At 39.4% G+C, this 18707-nt stretch overlaps 1 protein-coding gene across 6 annotated transcripts in view; it reads right to left on the reverse strand.

The window, feature by feature from the left end:
- The window catches only part of LOC124877253 (aminopeptidase O (putative)), a 137125-nt gene that overhangs the window by 42594 nt on the left and 75824 nt on the right, over positions 1-18707 (reverse strand). For 5 of the 6 annotated variants that reach the window (XM_047380331.1, XM_047380329.1, XM_047380326.1 and 2 more), the window contains 2 exons: positions 17286-17348; positions 16142-16228 (listed from right to left, as the gene is read on the reverse strand). In XM_047380331.1, the coding sequence (XP_047236287.1) occupies positions 16142-16228; positions 17286-17348 (150 nt within the window). The remainder of the gene's footprint in view (positions 1-16141; positions 16229-17285; positions 17349-18707) is intronic. The other variant, XM_047380330.1, reaches the window with a different exon arrangement.

Consider the following 18707-nt stretch of genomic DNA (forward strand, 5'->3'; position numbering starts at 1 on the left):
AATGTTTAAAAATGAAATCAGTGGAAGAACAAAAGTTGTAAGAAGCTGGAAACTATTTTCTACGCAGTCATGTTGGCTGTCCCAGCAGGCTGCTACAGCAGAGAGCTAGATTTTGATGAATACTGATCATTTCACTTTTTCTTGATTTTGGGTCTTTAATTGTTTTCTTGATTTTGGGTCTTTAATTGTTTTGTATCTGACCTTCTCTGGTACAAAAAGGAGCAATCTTCCACAGGACATAAATCTACAGTGCCTTGCGAAAGTACTCGGCCCCCCTTGAACTGGTCAACATCTTCTTATTTCAGGCTTCAAACATAAAGATATAACATTTAAATTTTTTGTGAAGAATCAACAACAGTGGGACACAATCGTGAAGTGGAATGAAATTTATTGGATGTGTCACTGTTTTTACAAACATGCAATATTATTCGGCCCCTTTACTTTCAGTGCAGCAAACTCACTCCAGAAGTTCAGTGAGGATCTCTGAATGATCCAATGTTGTCCCAAATGACTGATGATGATAAATAGAATCCACCTGTGTGTAATCAAGTCTCCGTATAAATGCACCTGCTCTGTGATAGTCTCAGGGTTCTGTTCAAAGTGCAGAGAGCATCATGAAGACCAAGGAACACACCAGGCAGGTCCGAGATACTGTTGTGGAGATGTTTAAAGCCGGATTTGGATACAAAAAGATTTCCCAAGCTTTAAACATCCCAAGGAGCACTGTGCAAGCAAGCATATTGAAATGGAAGGAGTATCAGACCACTGCAAATCTACCAAGACCCGGCCGTCCCTCTAAACTCTCATCTCGAACAAGGAGAAGACTGATCAGAGATGCAGCCAAGAGGCCCATGATCACTCTGGATGAACTGCAGAGATCTACAGCTGAGGTGGGAGAGTCTGTCCATAGGACAACAATCAGTCGTACACTGCACAAATCTGGCCTTTATGGAAGAGTGGCAAGAAGAAATCCATTTCTCAAAGATATCCATAAAAAGTCTCGTTTAAAGTTTGCCACAAGCCACCTGGGAGACACACCAAACATGTGGAAGAAGGTGCTCTGGTCAGATGAAACCAAAATCAAACTGTTTGGCCACAATGCAAAACGATATGTTTGACGTAAAAGCAACACAGCTCATCACCCTGAACACACCATCCCCACTGTCAAACATGGTGGTGGCAGCATCATGATTTGGGCCTGCTTTTCGTCAGCAGGGACAGGGAAGATGGTCAAAATTGATGGGAAGATGGATGGAGCCAAATACAGGACCATTCTGGAAGAAAACCTGTTGGAGTCTGCAAGAGACCCGAGACTGGGACGGAGATTTATCTTCCAACAAGACAATGATCTAAAACATAAAGCCAAATCTACAATGGAATGGTTCACAAATAAACGTATCCAGGTGTTGGAATGGCCAAGTCAAAGTCCAGACCTGAATCCAATCGAGAATCTGTGGAAAGAGCTGAAGACTGCTGTTCACGAACGCTCTCCATCCAACCTCACTGAGCTCGAGCTGTTTTGCAAGGAAGAATGGGCAAGAATTTCAGTCTCTCGATGTGCAAAACTGATAGAGACAAACCCCAAGTGACTTGCAGCTGTAATTGCAGCAAAGTGTCCCACTTGTTGTTGATTCTTCACAAACAATTTGAATTTTATATCTCTATGTTTGAGGCCTGAAATGTGGCATGAGGTTGACCAGTTCAAGGGGGCCGAGTACTTTCGCAAGGCACTGTATAACGACCGCACTGTATAACGACCGCAATGACCTTGCTTTATATTAACAAAAAACTTGGCTCTGAGCTGACTTCAGTAGGTACCCAGAAGCCTCAACCTTTTAGGCTGTTTGCACATATGTAGCAGCATATGCTGCTCTACCTGCTTCTCATGTCCAAAAAGCCTTACAATAAAGTTGCTGTGTTTTTCCTGGACCAAGTCATCGAACGTGCTGTTGCTGCCAGTAACTATATGTACTCTGTTTTCATCTTACGGATTTTAGTATAGGTTCACAGCTTATATGTTTATCCGTGTTTCTTTCCTGAGTGAAACAAATAAAACAGCTACTGCTGTCAACAACTCTAGTTTTTCTTTTACATAGAACGTACCCCTCTAGATTATATCATACAGGATTTGTCTCTGTGGTACAAATGCATGTGAAGGAAAGGCCCATGAAGGCAAACAGTCCTAGAGATCAACAAGATCTCTGAACCTCTGGAGTTTAGACTGAGAATGAACCGTTTTTCATAGACACATTTGGCTTTAAGTGTTATAGGTACGCATAATCTTGGAATTTAAATGCTGTGTTCAAATGAGTTGATTGTTGATTTGTACAACATAAGGGGTTCGACACATGAGGTTTCACACAAACATGAAGTGTCTTTGAATGCAATACAAAGAGATGTGTTTCTCAGAGTCAAACGTGATCAAGCTTCTCAGCAACCTAAACTCTGGATGGAAACATCTATACACACACTCTTCTCCCTGTATACCTCCTCATTTACCCACATAAACAGCGAGCAGACAGGGAATTCCTGGAAACGTTGAGAGAGACAATGAGCTTTAAATGACCCCGAACACAGAACCGCTGGTGATTGATGAATGAGATAAATTCAGATGTATTCCTCTAACTTTCTTACCATATCTAGACCTTACTAACATGACACAAGTAAATTCGTCTCCTTTCTAACCCCCCAGGAAGGAAATGTACATGTTCTCATCCAACATTTGTACAAAGCAGTTGGATTCAGTTTTAGCTTTCATTCCCCTCATAAGGTTTCTCAATCAGTTTCATAAACACACCAACCATCTGCTAATTACTAGGAATCTGGTGACTCACATATTCAAGTCATGCGAACATATCGTCTAAGATCATGGCATGAAATAAAAATTACATGAAGGGGAAGCTTTAGGCAGGTTTCACACCATGTGCTCTGCATGTGCTTAAATGCCATCGTTCGCATTTTAACTGCCATGTTAGCAGAAGAGGGCCTCCACATCAGCTGATTGTCACGCACATCTAAGTTTCAGCCATGCTGGAAACCTACAGTTTTGTATGTTTTGCCTATTTTTTTATAAATGAAGTGTGGTTATAGAGATGGTTCCAATCAAAAATGAAGGAAAAAGCCAAAACGTTTGCTGATTATTGGGTAGAAACAACCCACTATAAATCTTTCTACATGGTTGACTTGTATGTGTGGTGCACGCACCAGGTCAGATTTGACATTTTACCTATAAGACACGTTTTTCTCTGGGTCACTTCAAAATATCCAAGTCAAACTTTCAAGGTCAAGGCAAATACGTCTTATTCCTACTGGTATCCCAACGTATACAAAACATTTTTGTGTTTGTAGTTCTTTTTATATTTTATGTTTAAAATGTTTTGTATAAATGCCTATTCACAAATGTCAAAGTTTATCTTGATGTAATTTTGAAATCCAAAAAGCTTTGAAACAAATCCACAATTGAAGCACGATCAGCTACTTTAAATATTGGTCAAACTCTAAAATGTGTGCATTTCTTTACTAGAATGTTTACATGTTTGAAACCTTGAATGTGAAAACACCGCCAGTCAGAAGACATCTTTTATTTACAATTATAGTTTATGAAAATTTGTGGTCTCTGTAGTGTAAAAATGTGGCGAAGTCAACATTGTTGTTGTTTTAGGCTGTCTCATGTGAACCTAGATCTCATTTTCCTCTCCTCTCTCATTAACACAGGTATCAGAACAAAAACTACTTCTTTTAGCATTCAATAAATAGTGTGTGAGATTTAATTAGCACTGTTGTTGTTTAGCTTTGTGAATTATTATTAATTAGATCTTTGGTTGATTAATATGAAAATTAGTTCCTGATTACCCATTGGTTTTCTTATAGTTCCATTTTTAATTGAAGTGTAATTTTCTTTGACTGGTTCTGAGGGTAAATCGGACTTTTTAGAAAAAGACAGACATATTCTTGCCTTTTTAAATTGGTGACAAAGATCATTCAGTGGATTGGTAAAGAAGTAATCCTACAGACTGATTTTGATTATGAGACTGATTTATTTACACACATAACATAGCATATTTAACCCTACCTATGTAAAATTAAGCAGATCTCTTAAATATTACATGCTATGGTGCTGAATCAACATTTCATGTTATTATTTTCAATTAACAGGTTTTTTGGACATTTCTTTCCAAATCCTATAAACACTGAACTATACAAAAGTCTATTTTTAAGCAAACACAAGCACACTATGCAGAAAGAATGTGGAGATTGTAACAGGTGCTGCAGTATGCACGTGCACTACATGCTCCACAGTGGTGGTGAGAAGCTAGCATGAAGTGCAGATGGACACACAGCTGGTTATGTGGTCTGAATGGCTTTATTTAAAGGGACATCCTTGATAATTTATTTATTTAATCACACGGGTGACCTGCATGATTTTATTTACAGCTTTTGGATTTGAAGAGGCCAATGAATCACCCAGCTGTTGTTTGCCACACTGGTCCTTTGATTCCCACACATTGTATCCCGGTCAGCACTTTCCACCACAGATCCAGCAGATATTGATGAAGCCAGTAGGGTACATGTATTGATCTGTTGTTTTATTCTGATTATGTTGACTTTTTAGATGTCCAGGACTTATCGTTTATTGCTTTAGATTTTCTTTTGTTCTTTTCCTTTGAGTGACTTTCATTATCAGGTCTATCCATTAGGCCTTGATGGTTCTAGTGCATGTGGAGAGATTAGTCATATGTGATGTTTTGGCATTGTTCTGCAATTCATTCTCTTCTGTTTAAAATTGTCTTAAATTATTTGCATTTCATTTTTCAAATCGATTCATTTTCAAGTCTTTACTTTGTTTAGTAGAAAATGGATGTAACTAAACCCTTCTAGCTAACCTCTACTGCTGGTTGTCTATTACATACCCTTGAGAAAGGATAGTCCTATACAGGACCGACAAATGCTGCAGTCATGCTATTTCTCACCTCGCCATATATGTTGCATAAAACCCTTTTTTTCTACGTGGGTTCAGATGTGGATAAATGAAGTCAACTTTGTGAAATATCAAGTCCTGTTACGTCTATGAAGTATGTATATCGTCTGCATGGTGGCACATTGGAAGCACTGTTACCTTGCAGGAAGAAGGTCCAGGGTTTGAATCACGGCCTGGTGTCTTTCTACATGGAGTTTGCATGTTTTCCCCGTACATGCATGGGTCCTCTCTGGGTACTCCGGCTTCTTCCCATAGTCCAAAAAAATGACTGTTAAGTAACTGGTTTCTCTAAATTGTCCTTAGGTATGAGGGTATGTGTGCAAGGTTGTTTGTTGCCCTGTGATGGACTGGCGACCTGTCCAGGGTGTACCCAGCCTTTATCCCAATGACTGCCCACACAAGCCTGCGTGGCTAAGCAGGTATGGACAATGGATGGCTTGATGCATAAAATCAGGTATCATGAAAGACAAACTTAAAAATTACAAATTTGTATATTCACCTTTCCACATTTATGTGGTTGCAGGGGTCTGCATTGCAAACAGCAAAATTTTAATAAAAAGGGATGTGCCAGGACTTCAGCTATAACAGCCAACTATAGCAACAAATATCTGTTATAAAACCTTTTCTCATTCTACAACTGAAAAAAGAAACTGAACAACCCGATGGGAAGTCAGCTTCATCCACACAATCTCATCCCCTCTGAGCATAGCAAAATCTCAATCATTATACTGAGCATTGCAGGTTGTTTTCCTCTTTCCTGTGGTCACTTTTTACTCTCCACCTGTTAAATCTGGCAACGTGAGTTCTGAACAACAGACCGGCAAGCAGCTGCACAATACAAATCTCTCTTTTTTTTTTTCCCCCTTTTTCACAAAGCCTAGAACATATCACGATTTGATGGAAGACTTAATTAACTTGGCACTTGAAAGTGAATCAAATACTGAAACAGATATACCTCTGCTTATCCTTCCAGTCTTATCCCATTACTTTTGCTGCTATTTATACAGTTGAACATCTGGGCTACCTAATTTGAGCAAAAATCGAATGCATTCATGTAAAGATAGGTGAGGTGGTAGTAGTGGTGATTCAGATCAGCCCTTAGCTGATCCCTTAGTTGGCCTGCTGATCGAGAAACACACACACACGAACAAACAGACATTCTTCTTCCCCCCATTTCCCATACTGATGTTGAGTCTGGCCGGAAACAGCCATTTCCCTGAATGTTCCCATCTCTGCTCCGACATACTCCCTCATCCCTGATTCATTGCCAATAAATCACACTAAGAGGCAGACACAGAAAGAGTGAGACAGACTTTGTGATAAAAGGCATAAGAGATTAGGAGAAGTGGAGAAGGAAGAGAAAACGACAATATGAAACAGGGGAGAAATAAGAGATGGAGGGGGGAAAACCAGATGCGTGAGTGTCAAAACTTCACAGACGAAGAGGATGCCAAATATGGCAGAGTCTATATGATTGTGAGGATGTTTTATTGAAGAAAACAACAAAAACATAACGGATGCTGTACAAAAAAGGAACAAAAGATGATTTATTTTATGGATTCTGTATTTTAGATGTACTGATCAAATAAACATTGGTACACTGGAAATCAGGACAAAACCGTTGGACTACCAAATGTTTTTGCGACTTTTCTTAATGAAAAATAGCATGCTGGCAAAATAAGATATACTATTTTGTCTTACTTGTCTATTTCACCTTGAAAACCTTTCAGGTGGTATTCAGGTGCCCATGAAACACAATATACTGAAGCATTACCACGCTGAGGTAACAGCATCAGTCTTTGGTGTGGATACTGTTACTGAGTAAAGAAGACTCAAATTTAGCCATTTTTAGTTTGAGGAAGCAAAACAATGTGAGAAGCAATTTAAAAGTAAAATGCACATTTTAAATCGGCCGGCAAACCTTTACTTTAAGGTAAAAGAGCAACACAAAGTAAAATAGACTGAAACAATTCTCTATGTAGGCCTCCTCATTTTTTCAATCCTCTACTTATAGCTTCATAATGTGCACCACCTGCAAACCCCACCCAAATGAGCAACCTTTTGATCAAGGCCTTTTTACTCTCCCACACAGAGGCTCCGGTTACCGCAGCGGCTTCCCCCCTGTCCGACCATCAGCATCACACCTCATTACAACACAAGAGATTTCAGTCAGCACTCAAACATAGCTAATTTCTTCATGGGTTTGTATTGTCTATAAAAATAGAAGCTGGCAACTTTGTCCCTGCGGCACACCATCACTGCAAGGTCCATTTAGTAGATCCAAATAGCTTGCCTTTCAAAATGGAAAAGAACAATGCCATGATGTTTGGGCAAACACAAAAACACCACAACAGTCATTTAAATGAAGCTTGTGGGAAAACAAGACATTCTTAGCACTGAACATTAAGTATGGCTGATATGTTGTTTCAAATTTATTCAGGTATATGTCATGATGACAATTTAAGTAATAATAAAAAGAAATATTTCAATAAAATCTAATTTTTTGGTGAAATAAAAAGTCAAAAGTTAGAAAATATGCTACAAATTGTGCAATAAATGAGCCAAGAATAATGTTCTGCAATGGATGAAACTTTGTGTTCATTTAAGATAATATTTATTTATTTTGTTGCCAGCCATTTTCTCCCATTCTAAGGCTTCAACTTGGCAAAATAGCTCTAAAACAAAATATTTCCCATTATTAAAGAAATGGCTAATTCAGTACACAAATTCCAGTAAATTACATTTAATATTTTTAACAGTAAATAGGAGCTGATTGCTGTTATAGCAGCATGATAAAATATTTATCACTGGAAATATTTATTCAGGTATTCAGTGTTGGCAATCTTATTATATTATAATTATAATATACTTTTGATTAATATAGTAACACGATGATTTAAAGCTTCCTCCACATTTATCTGTACCCGTGTTAATGGTATGTTCAAAGCCATCTTTTACAGTAGTACAGTAATCTCACACTGGAAAAAACGTTGAGCTTTGGATATTCTTTTAACTCCAATATATCATCCTCACTGTGTCCCTTTCCACTTTTTATTCATCACAGTTCTAGTTCTTTAAAACTTTTTAATTACTGCTGAGACAGTACACAATGGCAACTTTAGTTGCGCAGATAGTGTCTTTTAGCCATTCCTGGGACATAAATCTGTTTTACTTGAATGTTCTCTTGTCTTTCCCATTTTAAAAGAGCAGCTAAGAGGAATAGACCTATGTGTCATATCATATTTATACCCCAGGGAAAAATAATTCTGTTGATATTAATTCAAGGTTTGGAGACATTCTACTTAACTTTAAAAGTAAAGTTTTAAGAAAAAATAAATTCAGTTGCATTTATTGTATATGGGAATTGTTAAGTGTGCAACTAACTGTGGCACCAGTAATTTTGTTAATAATTAATCATTTTTAATGTGAAATTGTTTCCTCACTAAACAAATGTAAGCAAATATAAATTAATGGTTCTGAACTAAAAGATACATTTATATTAAGCACCAAGAGTATCAATAAATTTGGACGCTGCTGTAACTAATCTGTACAGAAACTGATCCTATCGATCATGATGATACAGATTCCCATCTTCCTGGCTTGTAAATGCAAAGGAGCAGACTAAGAGACACTGAATTGGAAGCTGACTCATTGCCTACCTATTCTGTTGCATCTGCAGTACACACAAGGATCCCTACAATCTGACTGTTACTAAATCTGTTTATGCAAAAACTGAGTACATAATAATCCATGTTAAACTTCCCAATTTATCTTAAAATGTGTTTGAGAGGTCTGAAACGGTAAACATGGACTTGCAAATTTTAAATCAAGCTGCTCATGACTTATATTCCTCATATTATATTTATATATTATCCAGTTTATCTAAATTAGTTTAACTTAGAAGACTTCTGCAATCATCAAATGTGCAAAGTTAAAAATAGGTAAAAAATTGTGTGCCATAGAGCAATTTAAAATTGAATCACAAGAATTCAGGATTACACCATTTCCTGGAATCTGTTTATTCAGGGTAAGAGCGGAGTAAACAACTTCTATATACAGAGCCTTATCATATCTGCACCAAATGCAGTGTAAATCAGACCAAAACAGGCTGAAGATATTACTTTCAGTAACATTAAAGACTTTATATAAGATCAAAATACTACTGTTTTTCAGATTGTTTTTATTATATGCCTAAAAGTTAAAAATATGATTATTTTGTTGCATCTGTCAACCAATAAACCCATTGCACAGACCAGCTGTTCTATTTAAGCATAAACGTATTGAACACACTTTAGAGGAAAGTTGCACTAAGGTTTCACAAGGGGTTTGGGCATATGATGATGCCCATTCTCCAGGTTAACATGGAATTTACAGGAAACATGTCAACCCTGGGTCAATTCCAATTCCTAATGTAACTCTTAACTGAGCAGAAAGGTATGTCATTAGTTGAGCTGAGATCCCCTGCTATTCACAAATTGTCCCCACAAGGTTTCCTGTCCTGATCAGCAGGGGCTGACCCTCTTATTGAAGTGACCACAGTTGAAAATGAGAGCAAAATGGGGCCCATTACCATGCAGGCAAGACTAATATCCTTTTGCAGAACTCTCCATACACTCTGCTTAGATGCACACATATCTCCCAATGCAAACACAAGTTACATTTGTATGCCAAAAACCAGAAAGACCAGATGTGTACGTTATGATGCTCGTTAATCAATAAGGTTAACTGAAACTGAAACAAGGGCAAGTTGGTAATAAACTATATCTCTATAATATTGAACAGATCTGGGGCTGCTGTGTGGGGTTGTCTGGAACCTTCTATGGAGTGCATATACAGGTCTGTGTGAGAATGCACGTGTGTGCATGTTCCCAATGGTCCCTGACGTAATTAATGAGCAATACAAAACTGACTTGCGCTGCTTAACCACTTAGAACACAATACAGGTCCTTGTCAAAATATTAGCATATTGTGATAAAGTTCATTATTTTCCATAATGTCATGATGAAAATTTAACAGTCATATATTTTAGATTCATTGCACACTAACTGAAATATTTCAGGTCTTTTATTGTCTTAATACAGATGATTTTGGCATACAGCTCATGAAAACCCAAAATTCCTATCTCACAAATTTAGCATATTTCATCCGACCAATAAAAGAAAAGTGTTTTTAATACAAAAAACGTCAACCTTCAAATAATTATGTACAGTTATGCACTCAATACTTGGTCGGGAATCCTTTTGCAGAAATGACTGCTTCAATGCGGCGTGGCATGGAGGCAATCAGCCTGTGGCACTGCTGAGGTCTTATGGAGGCCAGGATGCTTCGATAGCGGCCTTTAGCTCATCCAGAGTGTTGGGTCTTGAGTCTCTCAACGTTCTCTTCACAATATCCCACAGATTCTCTATGGGGTTCAGGTCAGGAGAGTTGGCAGGCCAATTGAGCACAGTGATACCATGGTCAGTAAACCATTTACCAGTGGTTTTGGCACTGTGAGCAGGTGCCAGGTCGTGCTGAAAAATGAAATCTTCATCTCCATAAAGCTTTTCAGCAGATGGAAGCATGAAGTGCTCCAAAATCTCCTGATAGCTAGCTGCATTGACCCTGCCCTTGATAAAACACAGTGGACCAACACCAGCAGCTGACATGGCACCCCAGACCATCTCTGACTGTGGGTACTTGACACTGGACTTCTGGCATTTTGGCATTTCCTTCTCCCCAGTCTTCCTCCAGACTCTGGCACCTTGATTTCCGAATGACATGCAGAATTTGCTTTCATCCGAAAAAAGTACTTTGGACCACTGAGCAACAGTCCAGTGCTGCTTCTCTGTAGCCCAGGTCAGGCGCTTCTGCCGCTGTTTCTGGTTCAAAAGTGGCTTGACCTGGGGAATGCGGAACCTGTAGCCCATTTCTTGCACACGCCTGTGCACGGTGGCTCTGGATGTTTCTACTCCAGACTCAGTCCACTGCTTCCGCAGGTCCCCCAAGGTCTGGAATCGGCCCTTCTCCACAATCTTCCTCAGGGTCCGGTCACCTCTTCTCATTGTGCAGCGTTTTCTGCCACACCTTTTCCTTCCCACAGACTTCCCACTGAGGTGCCTTGATACAGCACTCTGGAAACAGCCTATTCGTTCAGAAATTTCTTTCTGTGTCTTACCCTCTTGCTTGAGGGTGTCAATAGTGGCCTTCTGGACAGCAGTCAGGTCGGCAGTCTTACCCATGATTGGGGTTTTGAGTGATGAACCAGGCTGGGAGTTTTAAAGGCCTCAGGAATCTTTTGCAGGTGTTTAGAGTTAACTCGTTGATTCAGATGATTAGGTTCATAGCTCGTTTAGAGACCCTTTTAATGATATGCTAATTTTGTGAGATAGGAATTTTGGGTTTTCGTGAGCTGTATGCCACAATCATCCGTATTAAGACAATAAAAGACCTGAAATATTTCAGTTAGTGTGCAATGAATCTAAAATATATGAATGTTAAATTTTCATCATGACATTATGGAAAATAATGAACTTTATCACAATATGCTAATATTTTGAGAAGGACCTGTACATTCTCACCATCTTTTCCGAACCATTTTTACACCACCTGACGGCTTAAGTTACCCTGATCTGAGCTTATGTATTTGTGTGCCTTTCCTAGTTGGATTCATTGCCAGATCTACTGGAGTCATTTTGACTTGGTTTCCTGGATGGAGCTATTACTGCCGCTCCCTTGGTGTATTCACTTTTTTTCTCTTTAACAAAGAAAGTAACTCCTGGCCCAGTGCTTCTGTATATAGCTGTTTGTTTCCTGGATGGAGTCATTTATGGAGCTATTGCTGCCATTTCCTTCACCTTATACGTTTCCCCCAAAAGATGTACTTCTGCCAAGTGCTTCTTTTTTTCTGTCTCTTTCCTGTCCTCTCAACTCTGCTGGGTCCAGCCATGGATTACATTTACAACATTTAAAGGCCAGTTTGATCTTTTCTGGAATTTTCAAAATAAATCACAGTAACCTACTCCTAACGCCAGGAACAGAAGTAACAGCGGACTTCCTGTGACGTCACTGTTTGAATAAAAACCCTGCGTTCCAGCAAACGGACGTCTTCCACACAGGTCCCCAGTGGGGCTGGAAGAAGAGACATTGCGCTAATGTCTCCTTGCTGGCAAGCAGACATAACTCTTCAAACTGGATCCAGAGTGACAACAATCACATGCAATAAAGTTAAGTAATGATTTGCTGTTCGAGTATCCGGCATTCATTCATATAAAGGGTGTAATAAGACAAGCTTGACTTGGCTTTTGGATGTTTTCCTCAACGCCCAAGACAACTTTTACTCAGCACGGTTCACGTAAGAGGTAGTGTTTGGGCAGAGAATATTAGTTTAGAGTTAAATAATCTAAATAATGTTCGTTTAATGATGTTTGTTTTTGTTTGAGTTGAGAAACTCAGCAAATGACATGTTCTGTGTTTTTAAAGTTAAGACAAACTTTATTTAAAGGGTGGTTTTTAAACACAGAAGATCGGCCATAACGCGCCGTTCACGCTTATGCATTTTAACCCTTTTATTAATGGTATTTTAAAGGTATGTGTTTGATTCTGATGACAAGCTATAAGCTTCTTTTGTTAGCTCCAACCGCTAACGGCTAAGAACACGTGCTCGCCAACTTTATGAGTCAGCTGAAGATCATTTACCCAGAAAGGCCTGGTTGTGCTGGAGTTTTTTTCCAGTTAAAAAGGAGTGGTTCCTTTCCACTGTTGCCACGTTTTTTTCTCAAGAACATGGACTGCTGCAAACTCAATGCAATCAGCGGAGCCTACTTGGCCAACTTTTTTTTTCAGTTGGCAATAAATATCTTTATTTGACTGTATTGTGTTATAATTTAGACTGAACTGGACTGTACACATTGCACTTGAAAAGAATTGGATAGATTCAAATTGCATCTGGAGCAAACTGGATTGTATATAACTGGATAAGAATTGGACCTGTTTGTCTTGTAAAGTGCCTTGAGATGACATTTCTTGGGAACTGATGCTATATGAATAAACTGAAATGAATTGAAAATAAAGGTGAAGCATGTGTGTCATGTTCTTCTCCCAGCTATGTCTGCAGCAGATTCAAGACCTTACAATATTACACAACCACTAATCCACCAGTGTCCTTGCATGTTCATTATTCATCCACAAAAATCATGTCTCCTCATTTATTAGGTGTGTTTTTTCCATCTCATAGTCATCATCGACTACCTTTTCCTTTTTCCTGGAATTCCATCCACATTTGTTTTCTCTGGTGTCTACGTTTTTCCATTCCAAAATATCTATCAAGTTATTTTCATATTTCCCTCTTTTCATCTCTGTTATACCCTAACTTCTTCTCCTCCATCTCATTCTACTGTCTTGCCTCTTTCGTTTAGAGCGTCCACCATCGCCTTTTGTGATCACTTCTGCTGATTGATTTATAACCTTGCAACAGGGTGTTAGACGGAGGGAGGAAAAACAGAGGAAAGGAGGATCAAGAGAGAGAGGCTTAGCAGGAACAGGGCTGTCGGGGCGTTTGAAGTACATGAAGGAGTAATATAAAATACACCTGGTCCATCCACAGGGCACTCACTGTTCCTAGAAACAAAAGAAGGGGAGGGAGACACAGGGGAGAGTGGAGGGGGTCGGTCTGCAGGGGAGGGAGAGGGGTGTCTCCCTGTTTCCTTTCAGACTGGATTTTATGGTGTTACTTCAAACGCTGACCTACCCCCCCCCGGCTTGCAATACCCCTGCTCCCTCGCTCCATTCGTCCGTCCATTTGCACCTCCCTCCCCTTTCTCACTATTGTGTATGGCCAAGTGGACAGTAATTGGCTATTCTTTCTTTCATGAGGCTGATTTCAGCGCCAAACAGGAAGGGGCCCTTTAGCTGCCGCCTAGAAGTAAGTGTATATGTGTGTGTGTGTTGTAAAATATGCCAGACATTTAAATATCAGGTGGTTTTAGGGAGGAGGGGAGGGGGGTGGGGGGGATGGGGGGACTGCACTGGCATTTCATTCACAGCAAACTTAGGAATTTAAGGTAATCTCATCATGTTCCGACATGAGATTTTATGAGACGCCTAATGGATTTAAGAATCAGCTTTGACGTGTTTAAATGACCTTTTTAATATTTCTTCCATTACTTTAGGCTTGAGTACATTGTGTTCAAGATGAAAAAGACTAAAAAGGCAGCTGTCTTGGCAAGATTTTATTTCATGACACCAAGGAGTGCTTGCCTAACTTATTCATGAGATAAAATGTGCCGTACAAAAAAAGGATGAGTGGTTTCGGAAAGGTTTCCAACAGTTTACAACATCTGAGCGTATTGTGAGTGATATATAAAAGCCGCTCTACTCTCGCTAATGACTTCTTGCCCACTGTGGCTTATAGATCAGTGTGCGTTCATTAATGATGCAGGCGTGTGCAAGTGTGTGTGTCAATTAGTGGGTGGAGGGGATTAGCTGTCTCCAGAGATTCCTAAATAACACTACACATGCAGGCAAAACTGTGCTTTTTCAGATTTTCTAATGAATTTAAACCTTTTTATGTGGTTATTAAAACTGTAAACTGACAGGAAGCAGTAGAACGCTGAAAGCTTTTCAGCGTGAAACCCCATCCACTGAAAACAACTCAAACTTAAAATGTTAATATTTGTTTAGTGTTTTTGCATACAAACCCAAAATGTGGCTCTTATTTTGAAAAGAAAATGGCTTCTATTTTAAAGCCCACATCTTTTGTTTCCTGAGTTCAGTAGCTGCCTAAGCGTTTACCTGTGGAGGGCAAAGTGAAATTAGTGTGTTAACTTGGTGGAAAACTAAATATAACTAAATATAACATTTCAGTTGTCAGTAGGGTTGGTAACTTTTTGTTGTCCAGTTGCAATGTCTACTGTTGCTGGAAGAATGTAAAAAAAACAACAACAAAAAACATCATTTATACAGTAACTTATCAAACATGCTTGTGTCCAGCTATTGGTTAGGCCCTCAAAAAGAGTTACAGTTGCACACATGATCCTTTGGGAAAACTAATTGCTACAACCATGGGCTACACTTTCTACTTTTACAAGGAGCGTAATTTATGTAAAAAAGATAATTTCTCAGTTTTTATTTACATCTTAACAAAAGATGCCATATTGAAAATAACCTATACCTTTCCCAACAATCAGTGGAAAAGCCTTCATTGGCATAACAATTATTAGGAGCCGGCCAGCTTTTCGCATGTTTCCACAGGTATTTTTAACAATTCAGTTCCTGGATTGGAAGCCCTCCCTGCCATAACCCTAATCTTTAGGACTCTGGCTGGGCCACTTCAAAACGTTAAGAATATTTCCAGTCAAAACAAACATGTTGGTTAAATTAAAACATTCATTTGAATGTAAACTTGCCTTTTATGAACAAATGGGTCCCTAACTGTATTTCTTTATATAAATTGGACCTATTTTTCTCATCAAGTGCTTTGAGACAACATTTATTGTGAAATGGCGCTATATAAACAAACTGAATTGAATTGTGACACTACAGATGGTTAATACCTGCTAATATAGTCAGTTTTAGCTGTTTTGAAATGCTAAACTCTGTTAGAACGGGAAGCAGGGCTCACTTGCTGGCAGCCTTTTACCACTCTGATGATGTTCTCACTTTTCTGCAAACTCATGGTGATATAAAATTTTTCTGCTACAGGTAAGGGGACTACTACTGACAATAATTTCACAGAATGACACTTCAAAAACTTGAAATTTCCCTTTAAGTCCTGAATGTGAGGGCTAATTGGTGGCTGCTACCTCCTCCCCCAAGAAAACACAGACGCAACATCCACTTTGACCATGACCACACATACACCCACACACACTATGTGATGTATACAAGCTCTTAAAAGGTTAAACACTCAGCAGCAGAGGACAGGACATAAACACAGACTGTAAAAGTACTGGGTAGTCTGACTTTACAGACACAACACATCTACAGAGTTGGGGATAACCGTGTTGTCCGACAAACAAAATGACTGTAAAGTTTAAAAAATATATAAAATCACAGCAATGTGTAAAGAAAACCCCACAACAGTTGGGGAAGAGAGAGGTCTTTAAAGGATGAAAGGCAGACACATTGAAGAGTAAGAAATAGAGCACAGAGGGAGATAAAGGACTTAATACTCAGAGTGCCTACCTCTTTGTAGTTCACCTTGGGTTCTGTTCTCTTCCGCTTTCTGCCCTTCGCCTGGTGAGTCCGACTGGAGAGAATCCATTTTACAACCTGCAGGAGAGACGATGGTGGGGGTGAAGAGGTGAAGGCGGGAAATAGACAGGAGGAAGAGACAGAGTAGCCGGAGGAAAACAGTGTGATTGAAGATAAAAAAGTGACAAAGATTAAATAAAGGTGAGAGTGGAACACCAGCCAAAGGGGAAAGTGGTCATGTTCAAAAGAAAACAAATTCTCAGACACTGTCATCAGGTTAAAGCTCACATGACCACTCTCAGCAATCGGAAAGCTCATCAAAGTGTAAAGTGGACAAAGATGCACACAGGGGATATCTCCTATTCATTGCAACTTTTCTGCACTCATAAAAGACAAACTAACGATCAACTAGCTAAGACAAACGGATAAAACAGAGCACATCAGCTTTCAGTTTCCACAATCTCCATCAGGTGTTTCAGAAAAAGTATGTTTGCATAGAGTTAAATGATTTAGAATAAAAAAAAAAAGTCTATAAACAATTAGACATAAAGATGAGAGATCATTTTTAAAATGCAGTCATTAAAGCCTTTTTGGTGCTTTAATGAAGTTAAAGTGCATATTTTATCTTTCCTAACAGGAAGATAAATGTGCAGATGTAAAAATATGGGCAAAGCAATTAAGAACAACATGGGAGCATTATGGGAAATCTGATAAGCAGCACAGTACAACACGCAACAGATGCACGGCGCTGTGTGTGCGCGCCGCACTCCACTCACAGGCAGACTGAGAGGGAGAGACTGAAGCAGGGAGTGAATGTGGAAAACAGAGATAAAGTGCAAAAGAGGCAGAGATAAGAGATGATATCAAAACACTATGGAACAAGCATAGAATAGAAAAAGGTAAGAAATTAAGAAACGGAGCAGTGAGGAGGCAATGAAGGGGGGATAAACTTGATGAAGGAGAAAGACTGATGAAAATCAGATGATAATGACATCAAGCATGTGCAATATTTCCACTCTGAGCGCTTTTCCTGAAGACTGTCTGCCACTCCCTGAAGATGAGAAGAAGTAGAGAGAGAGAGAGAGAGAGAAAGAGAGAGAGAGAAAAGGAGAGAAGCGCAGGAGTGAGTGCCTACCTCTGCTTTGACTTCTTCCACCAGCCTCGCCTGTGACCACGCAGCACTTCTTTCATGCAGCCACTGAACAACAGAGGAGAAGGGGAAAGCAGTGAGCTGGGGGGGCAAGTGATCGGGACAGAGAGGAATGCTTTGCAGAGGCAGAGAGAGAGAGAGAAACTGAGCGAAGCAGGAAGGGGAGGGAGGAGAGGTGGGAGGAGAGGGAGAGAAGGTGGGTGCACTATCACTTGTTCCTCTGACGGAAACTCGCTACTTGACTCCGGAGAGAGAGACAGAGAGAAAGTGAAGGCGAGAAAAATGAGAAGAACGGATGGTCACCTCATTTCTCGTTTCCTTTTTTTCATCCATTCAACCATCCGAGACTACACACACAACAGATACGAAAATGGTCATGCAAACACCTACTTAAAAGAGAGAAGCACTGATCAGAGCTTCTGCTGTCTCATCTTAAGGTTTCACTACAGTATATGAATTATACAGCTGCACTTCAATACATTTTAATATCAGATTGATTTTATGGTGGCTTTCAGCTCATTAACATTCTTGAGTCTGATGTCTCTCGTCTTCCTCTTGACAATACTCCAACAGCTATCTATGGGATTAAAATCTTGTCAGGTTGCTGTCTAATCACAGTAATGAAATAGTCATTAAAGCAGGTATTGGTACTTTTGGCATTGTGGGCAGGTGCCAAGTCCTGTTGGGAAATTAAATCAGAGTTCCCATAAAGCTTGTTAGCAGAAAGAACCATGAAGTACTTTCAACATTCCTGCTAGACTGCTGCACAGACTTTGGACTTAAGAAAACTCAGTGGACCAGCACCAGAAGATGACATGACTCCCCAAATCATCCCTGACTGTGGATACTTCACACTGGATATCAAGCAACTTGGATTTTGTGCCTCTACACCCTTCTTCCAGACTCTGGGAGGTTGATTTCCAAACTAAATGCAAAAGTTGCTCTTTTTGCCTTTTTTCGCCTCTGGTTCAGAAGTGATTTTAATACAAGAAAAACAGCAGTTATAGCCCAAGCCTTGGATACATCTGTTTGCTCTGACTCAGCCGTAATAATGCCTTGTGAATCTTCCCCAAACTTTTGATTGGACTTTGTTTCACAGTCCTCTCAAGGTTGTGCTTGTGCACCTTTTTCTACTACATTTTTTCTCCCACTAATCTTCCCATTAATATGCTTAGATACATCACTCTGAACAGCCAGACCTTTCTGAGCTTGCCCTCCTTGTGGAGGGTGTTAATAGCCTTTTCCTGGGCAACTGTCTGGCCAGCATTCTCCCTAGTGATTATGTAGGCCATAACAGTTTTATATTAAGCATAGTTTTTGTATTGGTCTTATTTTATATTGTTTTTATTATCTGAGTAACTCTGTATTTGGTTATTATTAGCTGTAAGCCATAATCATCAAAATAAT

Source organism: Girardinichthys multiradiatus, chromosome 12 (assembly GCF_021462225.1).
Source record: "Girardinichthys multiradiatus isolate DD_20200921_A chromosome 12, DD_fGirMul_XY1, whole genome shotgun sequence".
NCBI lineage: Eukaryota > Metazoa > Chordata > Actinopteri > Cyprinodontiformes > Goodeidae > Girardinichthys > Girardinichthys multiradiatus.